We start from the raw sequence: 20,279 nt of genomic DNA on the forward strand, positions 1-20,279 counted from the left end.
ATAGGAAAGTGTATGAGCTGAATCTAGAAGGAGTAAATCTCGCGGTAAGGGACTTTAATAATATACTTTGCACCATGGCGGAAATGTCTGACCTCAAAAGATGCAACTAAAGGCCAAAAAAGCAACAACCCAACGGTTGGTTCGACCGGGAGTGTAAAGATATAAGGAAGGCGCTAAGAATGGCCTCAAATAGGAAACACCAAGATCCGAACAACCCCAGTCTGAGGGAAGCCTACAACAACATACAAAGGCAATACAAAAATACCCTCAGAAAGAAAAAGCAAGGCAACTTCTCAACCAAGCTCCTCCAACTCCAAGATGCTCTCCAGGACAACTGCTTCTGGGAACTATGGAAGCAGATGGACAAAACCAGCAAGAACACCAACCTCCACATCCAAAATGGCAACATCTGACTCCAGTACTTCAAGGATATTTACAAAGCCAATCTCGAGGGAGGACCAAAGCCCAGAACAAAAAGAAATCACAAAAAAGCTGAAGTATATAGAGGCAAAAAAATCTAAGATTTCCAAAACCATCTAGACTGATCATGCTGCAGGAGATAACAGAGAGGATCTCAATGATAAAGAGTAAAAAAGCCAGCGGCCCAGATGGGATCCTTCCAGAAATGATCAAATACAGCCCGCCAGGTATCCAGGCCGCATTAGTAAAACTCTACAATGTTGTGCTGAGTGCCGGCTATTTCCCCCAGAGCTGGAACCATAATCACCCCAATACACAACGGCGGAGACAGGTACGACCTAGCCAGCTATAGAGGGATATGCGTCAGCAGCAACCTGGGAAAACTCCTCAGCAGTATCCTGAATAAGAGGATCCTCAGCTTCCTCACCCAGCACAACATCCTCAGCAGAAGCCAAGCAGGCTTCATACCAAACCACCGCACCACATCTACACCCTGCAGAACCTCATCAAGAGCCATGTCCACAATACAAAGCATGGAAAGATCTATGCCTGCTTTGTGGACTTTAAGAAGGCCTTTGACTCAGTGTGGCATCCGGATCTATTCCTGAAATGTCTTGAAAGCGGAATAGGAGGAAAAACATATGATGTCATCAGAAGTTCCTACACTGAGAACAGATGCAGGATGAAGGTAAATGGGAGGAGAAATTGGCTTATTTCCGGCAGAGCCGAGGAGTAAGAGAGGGCTGCAGCCTCAGTCCAACCCTGTTTAACATCTACATCAATGAGCTGGCAGCGGCTCTGGAGTCCTCCACAGCACCTGGTCTCACCCTCCATGACTCTGAAGTGAAATTTCTCCTTTATGCAGATGATCTTCTGCTACTATTGCCAACTGAGTAAGGTCTCCAAGATAACCTGAAAATCCTGGAGAAGTTCAGTAACACGTGGGCACTGCCCATCAATTCAAAGAAAACCAACATCATGGTATTCCAGAAAAGAAACCGAAAAGCATCCGGGCATCCTCCCTTCCTGCTAAACAACTGTCCAATTTCAGAAACCGACAGCTACACCTACCTGGGCCTAGAAATCAGCCAATCAGGGAGTTTTAAGAAAGCCATGGAAACACTGAAAGACAAGGCGAGCAAAACCTTCTATGCCATCAGAAGACGTCTGTATCACCCTAAAGCACCAGTGACCGTCTGGCTTAAAATCCTTCTGTATAGCAGCGAAGTCTGGGGCCCAGACATATACCCAGACAGGGCAAAGTGGGACTCTGGGCCAACAGAACTATTCCACCTAGAACTCTGCAAACACTTTTTCCAGGTCCACAGGAGCACCTAAAACAGCGCCTGTCCAGCAGAACTGGGAAGATTCCCACTCTACTTTGCTGTCCAGAAGAGGGCGCTATCATTCAGAGCCCATCTTCATAGCAGCAGTCCCAGCACCTACCATCACAAAGCCTTGCTACACCAAGAAACCCCAGAAAAACAAAGCACCCTGCAACAAGTCACCCAAACCCAGCCTGCCCAAGCCACCAACCAATATAGCCTGACAAAGGGCGAAATCCAGAGGATGATGCACAAATACAAAGAGCAACTGTAGCGTCTGGAGGAACGACATAAGAACATCCCAGAAGCTGACAGTATACCAGAGCCTGCAGAGGGAGTACAAACTGGCCCCATATCTGGAGAAACTCCCCAATCCAAAAGACCGACAGATCCTGAGCCGGTACAGACTTAGCGCCCACAACCTGCTCATTAAATCCGGGCGTCACCGACAGAGGTACATGCCCAGGGAGAGCAGACTGTGCCAGCAGTGCGACCAGGAGGCCGTGGAGGATGAGGCTCATTTCCTGCTGCGGTGCCCGAAATACTCAGCAGTGAGGGAGACTCACTTCAGGAGACTGTCTGATCTCTGCCCAGACTTCATCTCCATGGATGAGGAAGAGAGACTCTCCATACTGCTGGGGGAAGAGGAGAACACAGCGGCCACAGGAGCATAATATATTACTGCCTGCCATAGACTTAGAGGAGCCTGATATACCATGGACTCCTATACCCCCACCCTGTATATGTCCCCATCCCCCAACCCTACCCAATTATTTCCCACTTGCTTTGGCAATGCTAAAATGTATTTAGTCCTGCCAATAAAGCTGATTTGATTTGATTTGATAGATAGATAGATAGATAGATAGATAGATACAGGTAGATAGATATGTAGATATGTAGATAGATAGATAGATAGATAGATAGATAGAATATACATACTGCAGATATGTATGTGTGTGAAACTCACCTTTGAGAGTGTATTCCACAGATCCTTCCTTGCAGCATTACCATATTTGTGGGTCATTAAAAAATCCTGTAAGTAGAAAACTTTATTAAAGACTTTACTGAATATACTGCAGTTGAAGATATATATTACAATGAATAAACTTTAACAGTACACATTAAAATTGAGGAATTCCAACAGTTGTTTGAGTTTTTTGTCTGGCCATGAATGGAGTCTATAAAGGGGTCATGCCATGATTGGAGTTAAAAATTAAAATCAGACATCATACAGTACATGGCAATACCTTTCTAACAAAGCTAGAACCAGCCCTGTACCTCGTCTCTACATTCACTGCTCCAATTGCTCTGCTAGATCATCTTCCGTCTGGAAGCTCAGGAAGTGTGTCCTTTTTGCTATAGTTCTATCCCTGTAACTGCCACAGCTTCTAACAGAACATATGGCTGGTGACAGTCTTAAACTGAGCACAGATACATTTTATTGAATAGCTCCCTGGCTATACTACGGTAAATGTTTCATTACATGCAATTACAAAAGTATCCAGATCCAGGTGCTGGTTTGAATAATGTAGAATATGTTTCGTGACACAAACCCTTTACGTAATCTTGAATAACTGAATCATTTTCGGGCATCCATACATACATGTTAAAAAAGTAAAGGATGAGACTGTTGAATTGTTTACTGTGCATCACAGGTTGCTGTCCATTGATATATGGAAAACTCAGTGGATACATTTTCTTTACAGTATTAGACTATAAAATCATGTGCATCTTTGTGTATGTTATGGAATTGATTCTAGAACAATTTTTTATATGACCCATTGGAACATGTTTAGACATTAGTATTGGGTTTCTTTGCCCCATATTATAGGGTCAACTGCTAAATTAAGCATTCTTTCAGCCTCACAGTCACTCACTGAAAATTGATACTCATTTCATACTTATTTCAGTGGCATCCTTCAATGTGTTTGAACTCTAAAGTAATTGGACAAATTAATATATAAACACACCAAAAATTTGCACCAAACACATGTATATATAAACATGAAAGAGTCTTTATTTAACATATATTAATTTAAAATGTATAAAAATATGCTTTGTAAAAACAGCAGCAAGGAAGGGGGAAACCTTCAGTGAGAAAAAAAGAGAAGCCACACACAAGCAGGCCAATAAGACAATAGAAGCCATCAGACATAAAAATCCTAAGTAAGGCATAAACAGACCTATGTGTGGAAAGGATAAGCAAATAAATACCCAAGAATGCGTGTGGAACCCTCAGCCCTCAAGAGAATGCCAAGAGTGTGCAAAGCAGTAATCAAAGCAAAAGGTGGCTACTTTGAAGAACCTAGAATATGACATATTTTCAGTTGTTTCATACTTTTTTGTTATGTATATAATTCCACATGTGTTAATTCATAGTTTTGATGCCTTCAGTGTGAATCTACAATTTTCATAGTCATGGAAATAAAGAAAACTCTTTGAATGAGAAGGTGTGTCCAAACTTTTGGTCTGTACTGTATATATATATATATATATATATATACAGTTGCAAGAAAAAGTATGTGAACCCTTTGGAATGATATGGATTTCTACACAAATTGGTCATAAAATGTGATCTGATCTTCATCTAAGTCACAACAATAGACAATCACAGTCTGCTTAAACTAATAACACACAAAGAATGAAATGTTGCCATGTTTTTATTGAACACACCATGTAAACATTCACAGTGCAGGTGGAAAAAGTATGTGAACCCTTGGATTTAATAACTGGTTGAACCTCCTTTGGCAGCAATAACTTCAACCAAACGTTTCCAGTAGTTGCAGATCAGACATGCACAACGGTCAGGAGTAATTCTTGACCATTCCTCTTTACAGAACTGTTTCAGTTCAGCAATAATCTTGGGATGTCTGGTGTGAATCGCTTTCTTGAGGTCATGCCACAGCATCTCAATCGGGTTGAGGTCAGGACTCTGACTGGGCCACTCCAGAAGGCCTATTTTCTTCTGTTTAAGCCATTCTGTTGTTGATTTACTTATATGCTTTGGGTTGTTGTCCTGTTGCAACACCCATCTTTTGTTAAGCTTCAACTGATGGACAGATGGCCTTAAGTTCTCCTGCAAATTGTCTTTATAAACTTGGGAATTCATTTTTCCTTCGATGATACCAATACGTCCAGGCCCTGACGCACCAAAGAAGCCCCAAACCATGATGCTCCCACCACTATACTTCACAGTTGGGATGAGGTTTTGATGTTGGTGTGCTGTGCCTCTTTTTCTCCACACATAGTGTTGTGTGTTTCTTCCAAACAACTCAACTTTGGTTTCATCTGTCCACAGAATATTTTGTCAGTACTGCTGTAGAACATCCAGGTGCTCTTGTGCAAACTGTAAACATGCAGCAATGCTTTTTTTGGACAGCAGTGGCTTCCTCTGTGGTATCCTCCCATGAAATCTATTTTTGTTTAGTGTTTTACATATCATAGATTTGCAAACAGAGATGTTAGCATATGCCATACCCTTTTGTAAGTCTTCAGCTGACACTCTAGGATTCTTCTTCACCTCATTGAGCAGTCTGCGCTGTGCTCTTGCAGTCATCTTTACAGGACGGCCACTCCTAGGGAGAGTAGCAGCAGTGCTGAACTTTCTCCATTTATAGACAATTTGTGTTACCGTGGACTGATGAACAGCAAGGAGATGGCTTGTCACCGAGCCTCGGGTACCCGGTATGGTTTTAACCGGAATTTGGCCTGAGGTTCAGTGACAATGTCATTTTGGATTGTGGAAGTGCATCCAGGGAGGTCAGAGAATACATTCGTGTTCCGACTAACAAACTCCCTGGCCTCCTGAACCTGTTTAGAGGAGAGGCTGTCAGCAACTTTTATGGCAGCAGCCACTTCCCTTGCATCAGATAAAGGGACAGGAAACTCTTTCCCTAGAAAACCCGGACGCGGGCTGTCTTCCATAGAAGTCTCCCTAGCCTTCCACTACTTAAGCAAATTACCATGGTAGATCTGTTTTGGCTTTTCGCCGCCCTGGCTGGTGTACCTTGTAGTTCACATCTCCAACTTTCTTGAGTACCTCGCAGTGCCCCTGCCACCTAGCCAGAAACTTACCAGAAACGATACCAGAACCAAAACAAGATCACCCGAGTTAAAGATCTGGACCCTAGCCTGCCGATTATAGACCCGAGTCTAAGCTTGCTTAATTGCCTTCATATGCTCCCTAACAAGAGGCAACTGTCATGCTGGGTAGGATACAAGATACAATAAACACACAGAAAACCTCTAAACAAGCGTCTTGGCCAGAAGCTGGGGATAGAGGTCACCTCCTGACAATTCCCTACCAGCTCTCCCTGGACTTCTGTGCCCACATTCAGACACTAAAGGTGGGAATCAACGTGCCCCCATGCCTAAGACTGAAGATTCCCTAAAGTCCCTAAGATGGTGGAAAGGGGGAAAGAGGCAGCCTGCTTCCTCGGGACCTGGAGGAGGCAGGTGTCTCTCTAACAGCCTAGACAGAACATAAAAAGGAAACCAAAATCAACTTATCTTGTAGCTGAGCAGAAACAGCAAATCCACCTTTCCTCAGAGCAAAATAGAAGCTATACCCACACAGGACATTGGGAAGGGGCGTAATTAAAACTCACATAAACGACCCCACCCAGTGCACCTGAAGGAAGGCGTATACAGCTCAACTCCAAACCAAAACAAACAAAAAACGACACACGTGCTGCTAACCTGGCAGACCTCCGCACATAACCTGAGCAGGGCATGACAGTACCCCTCTTCTACGAGTGACCTCCGGACACCCCGGCCCAACTTTATCCGGTTGGGCCCTGTGAAAGGCCCTCACCAGTCGGCTGGCACTAACATCCACAGCCGGAACCCACCACATCCTCTCCTTGGGGCCGTATCACCACCAGTGTACCAGGTACTGAAGGGAACCCCGAAGAACACGTGAGTCGAGAACCCTAGCGATCTCTAACTCTAAATTGCCATCAACCAGAACAGGGGGAGGAGGCAATGGCGATGGTTCCACCAGTTTCACATATTTCTTCAGTAAAGACCTGTGGAAAACATCATGGATCCTCCAGATCTGCGGAAGATCCAGACAAAACGCCACTGGATTGACAATCGCATATATTTTGTAAGGTCCAATAAATTTTAAACCCAGTTTCCAAGATGGTACTGTCAGTTTAATATTTTTAGTAGATAACCACACCAGATCACCCACACACAGGTCCAGACCAGTCATACGTCTCCTGTCAGCCATTCGCTTATACCTCTCACCCATCTTCTCCAAATTCACTTGGATCCTCTGCCAGATAGAAGACAAGGCAGAAGAAAATCTCTACTCCTCTGCCATCCCAGAGGAACCAGTCCCAGAAAAGGTACCAAACTGAGGATGAAAACCGTATGTGCCAAAAATGGTGACTTACCGGTGTACTCCTGCCTAAGGTTATTCAAAGCAAACTCTGGTAGGGATAAGAATTTATGGCCAGTCCTTCTAGTTCTCAGCCACAAAACACCTCAAGTAGGTCTCCAGGATTTGGTTAGTATGCTCTGTCTGCCCATTCGACTACGGATGAAAAGCCGAAGAGAACGAAAGTTGAATACCAACACAAGAGCAGAACTCCCTCTAAAACCTAGAAACAAACTGCGTGCCCCTATCAGAAACCACATCCGAGGGAATGCCATGTACTTTCATGATGTTATCAACAAAAACCTGAGCAAGAGTCTTAGCATTGGGCAGACTAGCTAACGATACAAAGTGAGCCATTTTACTAAAACGGTCCACAACCACCAAAATCACAGTTTTCCCTGAGGAACTCAGCAGATCAGTAATAAAGTCCATAGACAAGTGCGTCCAAGGATGAGATGGAATAGACAAAGGAAGAAGTGAACCAGAAGGTCGAGTGTGAGCAACCTTTGACCATGCACAGGTCTTACAAGCTGCTACGTAATCCTCAACACTCTTACATAACCCGGGCCACCAGAACCTCCGGGAAATAAGATCAAAGGTGGACTTGCCACCAGGATGTCCAGCAAGGACAGTATTGTGATGTTCTTTAAATACCTTGTATTGCAGTCCAACAGGAACAAACAACCTCCCTGGGGGACAAGAATAAGGAGCCCCCTCCTGGGCTCCCAACACCTCCATTTCCAACTCGGGGTACAGAGAAGAGACCACCACCCCATCAACCAAAATCGGAGCAGGTTCCTCTGAATCACTTCCCCCAGGAAAACTACGAGACAATGCATCTGCCTTGACGTTTTTAACCCCCGGGCGAAAAGTAACCACAAAATTGAACCTAGTAAAGATCAGTGACCATTTAGCCTGTCTAGGATTTAGACACATGGCAGATTGCATGTAAGCCAAATTCTTATGATCAGTATATACCGTAATCGGATGAGACGCCCCCTCCAACCAGTGACACCATTCCTCAAAGGCCAATTTGATGGCCAGCAATTCCCTATCTCCTACATCATAATTCCTCGGCGACTGAGATATTCTTGGAAAAAAAAGCACATTTGCCAGGAGATGAACCCTGCGACAACACTGCTCAAACCCCCACCTCTGATGCATCCACCTCCACCACGAATGGCTAAGACACATCGGGCTGCATCAGGATGGGAGCAGACGCAAAACATTCCTTAATAGCCGAAAAAGGCCTGCAATGCCTCGTCCGACAATACAGAGAAGTCGACCCCTTTCCTAGTCATATCGTCAAAGGTTTTACAATGGTAGAGTAGTTCAAGATAAATTTTCTATAATAATTGGTAAACCCCAAAAACTGCATCAAAGCTTTCTGATTCTCCAGTCGGTCCCATTCCAGAACCGCCCAGACCTTTTCCAGACAAAAACCAGAGTCAGAAAACACATATCCCTGAAACGGAAGTTCCTAAACAGAAAACACACATTTCTCCCAATTAGCATATAATGTATTCTCCCGAAGGATCAACAAAACCTGTCTCACGTGATCCTGATGGGTCTTCAGATCAGGAGAGTAAATTAGTATGTCATCCAAGTAAAATACAATAAACCTTCCCACAAAATGATGGAAAATGTCATTGACAAATCGCTGAAACACCGCTGGCGCGTTAGTTAACCCAAAAGACATAACCAGATGCTCGAAATGACATGTTGTGCGCGTTGAAGGCTATTTTCCACTCATCCCTCTCCTTGAGTCTGATCAGATTGAGGGCCCTTCTTAAATCTAACTGGGAGAACACCTTGGCTCCAACAATTTGATCAAAATGGTCAGAAATCAAAGGAAGGGGATACGGATCATGGACCATAATGTGGTTCAATTTCCGGAAATCCAAACAAGGTCTAAGCGATCCATCCTTTTTCTTTACAAAGAATAAACCAACTGCAACCAGAGACTTAGATGGCCTAATATGACCCTTTGCCAAACTCTCGGCAATATTCTTCCGCATAACCTCTCTTTCGGGTTGAGAAAGATTGTATAGCCTAGACTTTGGCAATTTAGCCCCTGGGATGAGATTAACCAGACAATTATATTCACAATGAGGAGGCAACTCCAGAGCCCCACCCTCCAAAAAGACATCCGCAAAATCTGAGAGATACTGAGGTAGAACTGTAGTAGACACCCCTGAGATAGATGCACTAAGACGGTTGATCGTCCGGCAAGTTGAAATAGACCCGCTGAGAATCGGATGCCAGGAACGGAGTGACGACTTCAGCGCACTGGTCTCGGAGTAGCTTTTCCTTTGTGGTCACCTTCTCGTACATTGCCAGGTAGGTTTCGACATCATCTGCGGGTGTCATCTTGGGGATCGCCGCACAGACCGCTTTCTGGGCATCATGGGTGCTCGGGGTTGCTCCTGCCATTTGCAAAGCCATCACGTGTTGTAGCAGCATCTGGTTTGTTTCTTTCTGATGCCTGTTAGCCTCCTGCTGTTGCAGATTTGTTTCTTGCTGCTGTTTATTAGCCTCCACGAGGGCCTTCATTACCACCTTCATTTTGTCAAGGTGGTAGTAGAAGATAAGACCGGCACTCACTGGATTGCAATTTCTCTTCTTTATTGATCACATAGGGTGCAATTGTGACGCATTTTGGCTCTAATGATGAGCCTTTCTCAAACAGAGAGAAAGGCTCATCACTAGAGCAAAAACACATTACAATTGTACCCTATGTGACCAATAAAGAAGAGAAATTGCAATCCAGTGAGTGCCGGTCTTATCTTCTAATATGTGTATGGAAAGCCAATTTCTGACACGTGCCACACACCGCTGAGAGCAACAGAGTGCCGTCTGTGTTTTTTCTGGACTCAATTTTGTCAAGGGTCACGGGTTAAAAATTTAGCGGGTTTAATGCAAGACATACAGACTTGCCCGGCGGAAAAAACAAACAAACAAAACAACAACAATATTTTGGGGCTTCCTCCTGTTGCCCATATCCTTCACCAATTGTGGGGATTCGCTCCGGTAGTTAAGATAAGCAGGCGCAGTAAAGAGGCAAAATACAAGTTTGTAATTCAAACTTCAGTGTTTATTCACACATGGTGTCAAAAACAAAACTTCACTTTTGCAGTGTTGGTGTTACTTCATACCCAATGGAAAGTTAATATAACAAAAAGTCACCTTGGTGGCAGTTCTGCCTCAGAAAGTCCAAATACAGGCTTTAGGCAGCCTGTTCCTCTGACACATGGGTGTCTGTATCTGTTCCTTGCTAGCCTAGCAGAGCTTATCTGCGTCTGTTCCATGTCCTGCTATTATATGTCTGGCAGTCCTTACTGCCTCGGTTATTCCGTTCATGTCTGCTTCTGTTCTTGTTTTATGTCTGCCTCCGGAAGGGGTTCCCTGGCTTCCTCGGAGGGGGATTTGCCATCCGTGTGCAGCTCTGCCTGGGGCCGCTTTGCTTCAATTGCTTGTGGTGCAGGTAACTGCTTCTGCCTTTACTATGCCTTGCCTGTCTGTGCACCTGTATCTGTATCACTGTCTTTCTCTGCTAGTACCTTTGTTGGTATCTTCCGGCCTGCTGGTACCATTGTTGGTGTCTTATGATCTGCTGGACCAGCTACTACTGACTCAGTTTACGCTCTGGAGTCACCCCTGGCAACTACTGTGGCTATCTATTCTCACCACCAGAGGTGCTAGTGAAGACCTAGTGTTGCTTAGTTATGCCCCTCCAGAGTATTGCCGGTCGGTGTCACAGTCGGTACGCAGCGGCTGGTTTGTTAAACAGTGCGTGTATATATTAATTTTTTTAATGAAATACGCCCCTATACGTCTTAAACAGAAATAACTACAACAGTGCAGTGCGTACATATTTTTCTTGTTGGACTGAAATAAGTCACTATACGCTTTGACCAGAAAAGAATCAAAGAGTAAAGTGCGTATATATTTTTCTTGTAGTTCTGAAATACTCCCCTATATGCTTTCACCAGAAATAACTGCAGCAGTACAGTGCTTGTATATTTTTCTTTTTTAATGAAATACGCCCCTATACACTTTAAACAGAAATAACTGCAACAGTGCAGTGCGTATATATTTTTCTTGTTGGACTGAAATAGGCCATTATACGCTTTGACCAGAAAACAAAGAGTGAAGTGCGTAAATATTCTTCTTGTAGTTCTGAAATACGACCCTATACGATGTTACCAGAAATAACTGTAATAGTGCAGTGCGTATTTATTTTTCTTGTTGTACTGAGCTACGCCCCTATACGCTTTCACCAGAAATAACTGCAACAGTGCAGAGCGTATAGATTTTTCTTTTTTTACTGTAGTATGCCCCTATACTCTTTAAACAGAAATAACTGCAAAATTGCAGTACATATATATTTTTAATTTTTTTACTGAAATACGTCCCTATATGCTTTCACCAGAAATATCTGCAACAATGCCTTGCGTATATATTTTTCTTGTACTGAACTACGCCCCTATACACTTTTTTCAGAAATAACTGCAACAGTGCAGTCCGTATATAATTTTCTTGTTGTACTGAATTACGCCCCTATATGCTTTCACCAGAAATAACTGCAACATTGCAGTGCGTATATATTTTTCTTTTTTTACCGAAATATGTCCCTATATGCTTTCACCAGAAATCACTGCAGCAGTGCAGTGTGTATATATTGTTCTTGTAATGAAATATGTCCCTATACGCTTTCACCAGAAATAACTACAACTATAACTTTTTTTTTACTGTAATACACCCCTATATGCTTTAAACAGAAATAACCGCAACAGTGCAGTGCGTATGTATTTTTCTTGCTGTACTGAAATATGCCCCTATACGCTTTCAACAGAAATAACTGCAGAAGTGAACTGAGAATATATTGTTCTTCTGGTACTGAACTACGCCTTATACGCTTTCACCAGAAATAACTACAACAGTGCAGTGTGTATATATTTTAATTTTTTAGCTTAAATACCCCCCTATATGCTTTCAACAGAAATAACTGCAACAGTGCAGTGCGTATACATATTTTTCTTGTTGTACTGAAATATGCCCCTATACGCTTTCAACAGAAATAAGCCACTAAAGGCTTTTCAACAAAACACTTTCAGCCCAATAACAAAAAACTGGAATGAGAGAGCTGTCTAATGACTATTTGGATCCCCAAATAATCTTTCCCTGCACTTGTAAATCACTTTCCTATCAATGTCCCTAGCGCATTCTGATGTCTCTCCCTGCACTAAGATGATGTGAAATGATTCCCCCCTATCCTTTTCCTGCACTTATAAATCATTTATTCTGTCTTTTCTTTTTCTACAATAGTTTTTTTACTTGCGTCCCTAGCACCTTCACACATCTGTCCCTGCACTCTGAACGCTGGAAAATGGCAGAATCTAATATGGCTGTCGTGCTTATCAGGCTGTGACATCACAGGGCTGGCTTCTGATTGGCTGCATGCAGGCATGTCAATCTGGGTGATCCCGCCTTCCCAGAGTTCCTTGCCCCATGTCCTCAGTCCTCACATGTGTAGCCACCATTTTAGAAAAATTGGGGTTCATTACCACGAAGCACGACAAAATTTGCATTAGTTGTGAATCAAATTTATCCAGAAATTCGGATCGAATTCCACTTCGTCAGCTTCGATTCGCTCATCTCTAATAAATATATAGTACAAATACATACCAAAGTTATCGATAAAATAATATGAATTTCACCTGCGTAGTGTACTGTGCAATATTTGACAGTAAAGACAATTACTCCATGTAAAAAAAAATAAGGATGAGTGAAATGACGCAAGGCATTGATTTGTCCTGCGGCAATTGTAATAACATTGACACTGTTGAGTTATCAACCTAAGGCTGATTTAGAGCAGCTAAGTCTCTCTAGAGACTGAAAAACGATTCTGTCTCCACTGCAGTCATTTTGTACCTCTGAAAAGGGCAAACTACCTTGGCATCACAGAAAGCTATGTATTCTAGTCATCTTACATGTGTTGTATGTGGACTACCAAACACTAAATGGAATCCAATTCTATTATCACACAATTCCCAAAGCCAATTTAAGTCTCTTTGCCACATGGAGTAGAGATTACTTTTAATTAGGTTGACTTTTCACAGCAGGGCTCAACCTAATCTACTCCATAGTTATTAAAAAAATAAAAATAAATTTCCAATCTGCTCCAACCTATCTATCTATCTATCTTGCTATCTATCTCTCTTATCTATCTATCTATTTGATCTATCTATCTATTTGATCTATCTATCTATTTTATCTATCTATCTATCTATCTATCTATCTTGCTATCTATCTCTCTTATCTATCTATCTATCTATCTATCTATCTATCTATCTATCTATCTATTTCATCTATCTATCTATTTCATCTACCTATCTATCTATCTATCTATCTATCTATCTATCTATCTAACTATCTATCTATTCTATCTATCTCTCGTATCTATCTATCTATCTATCTATCTATCTATCTATCTATCTATCTATCATCTGTTACAGTCAATGCGGTACATATATCCACTTTTTCATAATTTTTTTTTTATTTTTAATATAATCAGTCACATGAAATAATTGCTGGTACCTGAGAATAATAATAAATATATACATATATATATATATATATATATATATATATATATATATTTATTTATTCTCTTAACCCCTTAAGGACCGGATCATTTTTCACCTTAAGGACCACACTTATGTGGTGATAACTTTAAAACACTTTTACTTATCCAGGCCATTTTCTTACCACATTTTGTACTTCATGACAGTGGTCAATTTGAATCAAAATATTTCATTTTTATTTAAAAAAAAATGCCAAATTTACCAAAACTTTTTAACAATTTGAAACTTTCCAAATTTAAGTTTCTCTGCTTTTAAAGCAGATAGTGATACCTCATATAATAGTTATTACTTTACATTTCCTATATGTCTACTTGATGTTTGGATCATTTTGTGAATGCCATTTTATTTTTTGGGGACGTTAGAAAACAGAGAAGTTTACAAGCAAATCTAGATTTTTTTCTGAAAATTTTCAAAACCCACTTTTTAAGGATCAGTTCAGGTCTGAAGTCACTTTGTGAGGCTTACATAATAGAAACCACCCCAAAAATACACCATTTTAGAAACTACACCCCTCAAGGTATTAAAAAACAATTTTAGAAATGTTGTTAACCCTTCAGGTGTTCTAAAAGAATTAATTGAAAATGGAGATGAAATTTCAGAATTTTCCTTTTTTGACAGACAAAGGTTAACAGCCAAACAAAACTCAATATTTATTGCCCTGATCATGTAGTTTACAGAAACACCCCATATGTGGTCAAAAACTGCTGTATGGCCACACAGCAGGGCACAGAAGAAAAGGGACACCATATGGTTTTTGGAAGGCAGATTTTGATGGACTGGTTTTTTGACACCATGTCCCATTTGAAGCCATCCTGATGTGCCCCTAGAGTAGAAACTCCAAAAAAGTTACACCATTTTAGAAACTACAACCCTTAAGATATTCAAAACTGATTTTGCAAACTTTGTTAACCTTTTAGGTGTTTCACAAGAATTATTTGAAAATGGATATTACATTTCCAAATTTAACTTTTTTTGTTAAAACTACAGGATAAGGTGGATAAGTTTTATTGGTACTATTTTAGGGTACAGATGATTTTTGGTTGCTCTATAGTACACTTTTTGTGAGGCAAGGTAACCAAAAAAATAGCTGTTTTGGCACCGTTTTTATTTTTTGTTAATTACAACGTTCATCTCACAGGTTAGATTATGAGCTATTTTTATAGAGCAGGTTGTTACGGACGTGAAAATGCCAAATATGGTTGTTTGTTTCAGTTTTATATAATAAAGCATTTTTAGTGTCTCCATATTCTGAAATCCTTTTTTTTTTCATTATAAGATGATGGTTCAATTTTGGGGTGAATATGACTGTTTAATCACTTGCTATTACACTTTTTGTGATGTAAGGTGACAAAATGGCTTTTTGACACCGTTTTTTTTTTTTTTTACGGTGTTCACCTGAGGGGTTAAATCATGTGATATTTTTATAGACAAGGTTATCACGGACGCAGCAATACCTAACATGCATACAATTTTTTTTTATTTAGGTTTTATACACTAATATAATTTTTGAAGCAAAAAAAAATATTGTGTCTCTGTAGTCTGAGAGACATATATTTTTTTTGGGGGCGATTCTCTTGGGTAGGGTATAATTTTTGCGGGATGAGATGACGGTTTTATTGGTACAATATTAGGGCAAGATTTACTTTTTGATCACTTGCTATTACACTTTTTGTGATGTAAGGTGACGAAAAAATGTCTTTTTTGAAAACAGTTTTTTTTATGATGTTCACCTGAGGAGTAAGGTCATGTGGTATTCTTTTTTTTTTTTTTTTTACATTTAAAGAGGACCTTTTAAAGAAAAAGAAACATCCCAGGCTGTGAGCTGTGTGCTGCGATTGGCCAGCGCTGCAGCCTAGGAGAAGGATACGCCCACAGGACAAAGGCAGTCTCCTACTATAACTTAGAGAGTGAACATACTGGAGGGCATAACGGGAGAACGGAGCGGCGCCCGGAGATAATAGTAAGTGCAGTGAGATCCTAGGGCGCCGCTCTACATGGCAGCATACTTCGTTCACAATGTTTTTCAAGGTGAAAGGTCCTCTTTAAAACAATAAAAGCATTTTTGAAACAAAAAAATCATGTTTTAGTGTCTGCATAGTCTTAGAGCCATAGTTTTTTCATTTATTGGGCGATTGTCCTATGTACGGGCTCATTTTTTGCGGAATGAGCTGACTGTTAGATTGGTTCTATTTTTGGGGTATACGGACGGTGGTTTATCGGACGGAATGGATCATGTGATATATTTATAGAGCTAGTCGTTATGGATGCGACGATGCCTAATATGTGTGTTTTTTATTTATTTTTCTAATTTTTATGATAAAATCAGGGGAAAGGGGCGTTTTTTTTTTCCTTTTTTCCTTTTTTAAACTTGAAACTATTTTTTTTATATTGAAAATACTTTTTTTTTCCTTTTTTTTCTTCTTTATTGCTGTCCGACTCTGGGACTTCAACTTTTGTGGGAGTTGTACATTTGTGGGAGTGTACATTTGTATTCTAATGCATTTCCTGTTAGTGTATTACACAGAGTAATACGCTAACAGGTCGCCTAGGAGATGTAGCCTGAGGCTGGATCTCCTGGGCACCCATAAAATCCAGGTCCCAATGCCTTGCAAGGCATTAGGCAGCCTCTGCATGGCATTGGGATGCCTTGTCACACATCGGGTCCCCATCACAGCAGCGCGGGGACCCGAGGCGCTCCTTCACCTGCCGCAAACCACTTCTATGTTGCGGTCAGCGCTGACCTCGGCATGGAAGGGGTTAATACACTGGCATAACTGTAAACAATGATGTTGTTGGAAACAGCAGGGGCCCGACTACCAGGGACTGCCGGACCCCTGCAATGATCGGGTGGGCGCAGCTCCTGCACCCACCCGATCAGCACGCCGTGCATGTACGGCAGAATGTATTCTGGCAATTCATCCCCCGCCATACATGCAAAGCATTTTGTGTTAAGGGGTTAAAGGGGTTGTGCCACTTTAGCATACTCTGCTATTTTAAGTGCTGGTCTCTCTGGTGGCCGGGACTGTGGGAGCACACATAGCTTGATGCTTTTTCCTATAGTGAACAAGCATGGCCACCACTGCTGGATTTCAGGGTGGTCATAACCACGGAAATGAGCAGTGTATAATTTGATGGAAAATTGATCCAGCCAGCAAAGGAAGCAATATGGAGAATCACAATTTATTAGTAAGTGGTTTTTATTAACTTTTTCTACATAATAAATGCTATTTGCTTTAGTGACGCAACCCCTTTAAGCATCACAGTCTAGTATAAATGAGAAAAGTACACTAGTCTTTTCCCCAGTTCAAAGTTACATAGATGTTAAAGGGGTTGTTACGGTTCAGAGCTGAACCGTAACATACCCATAATTTCACCCAGGCAGCCCCTCTCATGTTAGCATTGGAGCATTGCAGTGCAAGCTATCTTTTATTTACAATAACGTACTGCCTTCCGCTCAGCAGTGTGTTTAGTGGTGTCACCGGCTCAAATGGGCAGGCTTTACCGCTGCCCTAGCCTTTTTTCAGGCTACGGCAGCGCTAAAAACTGCCCATCAGTGTCGGTGACGTCACTGGGCTCACTGCTGGGTGGAAGCCTTTAGCAGGCAGTCCTAAGGAGAGCCCAGTACGTCACCAAAACTCCAGTAAATGCCTTTGCCCATGAACTGCCCCGATGCTCAAGTCAGGGGGGAAGCCTGGGCGAAAATAGGCATATGTCCGGGTTCAGCTCTGAACCCGGACAACTCCTTTAAGATTGGAAAAAGACAAAAGTCCAAGTCCAACCTTTAATCCTTTTATATTGATCCACGGAACAAATCCCTGGACCAATGTCTATCTTCCTTTTAAACAGGGATTTGGCCAAAGGGAAAGGGTGTGTAGAACTTCATTGCTATACATTGTTATAAGCCTTAACGTTATTTTGAATTAAAAAGTAATTTAAACCTTTTTTTGAAGCCATCTACTGTATTTGCTGTGATCAGCTCCTGTGGCAGGCTATTCCAGAGATTTACAGCCCTTACAGTAAAGAATGCTTATTGCCTCTTATGACTGAATCTTTTTTTTCTTCAGGTATAGGGAGTGGCCCGTTGTCTTTTGAGGGGGTTTAAAACAGAATTGCTTTTCTTGATATTTTTTATGCTCCGTTTATATAAGTTCCTTGCCCTGTTTATGAATATAGTGGAAGGATTTAAACAAGACCATAGGCATGATGTCTGGTCTAAAGTCCATATTATTGATGTAGTTCCTTTAGAAACCTGTGATAAATAAATTGACAAACAGAATGCTCTTTCAATTCATAGATATCTCTCCTGTCTCCTCTGTATGCATAAACACCTGGTTCAACCAAGTGGATACAGTTGAGAAAGCTGGCTTAACGCCTAAGAGAACAAAAGGGTTGCGCATTGATATTAAATATGGCTGATCTATCTCTTCCCCCGATATCATGTGTTGGGGGAGAATGTAGTGCTGCCTTTACACATTAGATCGTCAGCCAGCCACACTGAAAAGGGCACGTTTGGCTGACAATATTTTAATATATATGGGGACTTTAAGATCACAGACTGCACTAGGGTTATCTTCTCATATGTATTTATTACATATCAGATTATTATGGCTGAATTTCCTCCTTAAACTTTTTGATCCAAGGACATATATAATAAGATTTAATAAATACTTGTCAGCCAGAATATTAGTATCATATTATAGCTCAGAATCATTCTGGTTCTGTGTAACAGGTTACTCTCATCTCTTCCTCGATTCAGTTTCCAGTGAACCCAACATTTACTAATTTCATCAGAGATGATTTGTAACCTTTGACATGACCTTTGTCATATTTGCAGCACCTTCTTCATAGAGTAAAAGAAGTTCAATGCAGTTTACAGCATCATTTAGAGTATTTACTTTATAAAATAAATGAAGTTCAATGAAGTTCTGCTCTTGCAAGTGCCCAGGAGGTGGTGCATCACTGTAACTCTGATCTCTGTATGGAGCTGCTTCATAGATCCTCTCCTTTGCTCTGAATGACAGATGTACTGGTCTCCTGGTTTGATGCTACAGTGATGTGCTTGGATTCAGAACCTCACTGTTGCAGCCAAACATTGTCATCAGCTATAGAGGACAGAGATTGGCTGCAGTGGTCATGTGACGTATTAAGACACATATTTGCAACAGCAGGAGTACCGGAAGAGCAGAAAACAGTGTGGAGTAAGGGGTGAGATCTGTATATGATGGTTCTTATTTTAAAACATTGTCGGGGTTGTACAAGATTTTTAATTATCCTAAACAACCCCTTTAAGGACTCCATAATTGAAAAATAATAATTACTACCATATTAATACCGATAATAATATTGAACCATACTTTTTGCTCAACTGTACAGTATAAACTGTATAAAGTAAAACCACCAGAATTACACTCCTACCCTAAAGAGCAAAGCTGGCTAGCCTCTGGTAGATCTGCAATCTGAAAGAAGACTGTCTTAATCAGATAACAATTTTACTTTATACTACACATGCAAAACTTCAACATTTTGCCATCCAAGAGTCAAATTTTTTGGTGCCCGTCAATTGATGTACACAATATAATCACACTTAAGCCTGGTTCATACGTCAATGTTTAGGTCAGTGTTTGATCAATGATTTCCATTAGCGATTGTGAGCCAAAACCAGAAGTGGTAAGGTAGAATGGAAAGATTTACACCTGTTCTGTGTTATTGACCCACACCTGGTTTGGCTAACAATCACCCATAGAAATCTCTGACCAAACACTGGCCCAAACTGTGACGTGTGAACTGGGCCTTATTAAGCCATCATAAAATAGGATGATAGGAAGAAAAAGGCTAAAATGTTTGTATTCAGTGACATGTATTCTCTTCTATAAACAAACCCCTATCATAAAGGCCAGCTAATAACAAATGTACTGGATTGTAATATGCTTTGTGCAAATATCATTAATGCATCAAACAAAGAGAGGAAACACACAATAATATAATAAAGCAGGGCAAACATAACTATGCCTCTTGTCTTATTTAGTTTGACTCAAATCTCATATTATATGTAAACATATTCCTAATTAGTTAATGACAATACATCTCATGTGCATGGCTTCGATGTAATTGTTTTCTTCAGATGTTTCTAAAATTACTAAAACTATTTTAATAAGTAAATAAATCTATAGGATTACTTTTTTTCCGAAAAAATGATATATGGTATACAACCGTGAGTTAAAATAAAAATAAAAAATGAAACTGCAAGATTCAGCTACATCCTAAAGGAGATAAAAAATAATTTTCTAAAAGATGTTACTTATATAAATATGGTTTTCCCTCCTATATGCCGACTGATTATAATTCAGTTCAAATATTTTTAAGAAGTACTGTATGCATGAGTCACACAGGAAGAAAAAGCTTCAACTCAGCAGGAAAGTCACATAATAGTGTGACTTTTTTTTCATATAATTGTTTTAGTAATACATATTCAAAGCACAGGGTGATTACATCTGTCACATTGTC

General features: G+C 40.8%; 1 protein-coding gene across 1 annotated transcript in view; it reads right to left on the bottom strand.

Annotated features, from left to right (window-relative positions):
• TRHDE (thyrotropin releasing hormone degrading enzyme) overlaps positions 1-20,279 on the bottom strand; it is a 1,265,007-nt gene that overhangs the window by 366,168 nt on the left and 878,560 nt on the right. The window contains exon 8 of the mRNA XM_044280434.1: positions 2,713-2,778. Coding sequence (XP_044136369.1) covers positions 2,713-2,778 — 66 coding nt within the window. The remainder of the gene's footprint in view (positions 1-2,712; positions 2,779-20,279) is intronic.

This window comes from Bufo gargarizans, chromosome 2 (assembly GCF_014858855.1).
Source record: "Bufo gargarizans isolate SCDJY-AF-19 chromosome 2, ASM1485885v1, whole genome shotgun sequence".
NCBI classification, from domain to species: Eukaryota; Metazoa; Chordata; class Amphibia; order Anura; family Bufonidae; genus Bufo; species Bufo gargarizans.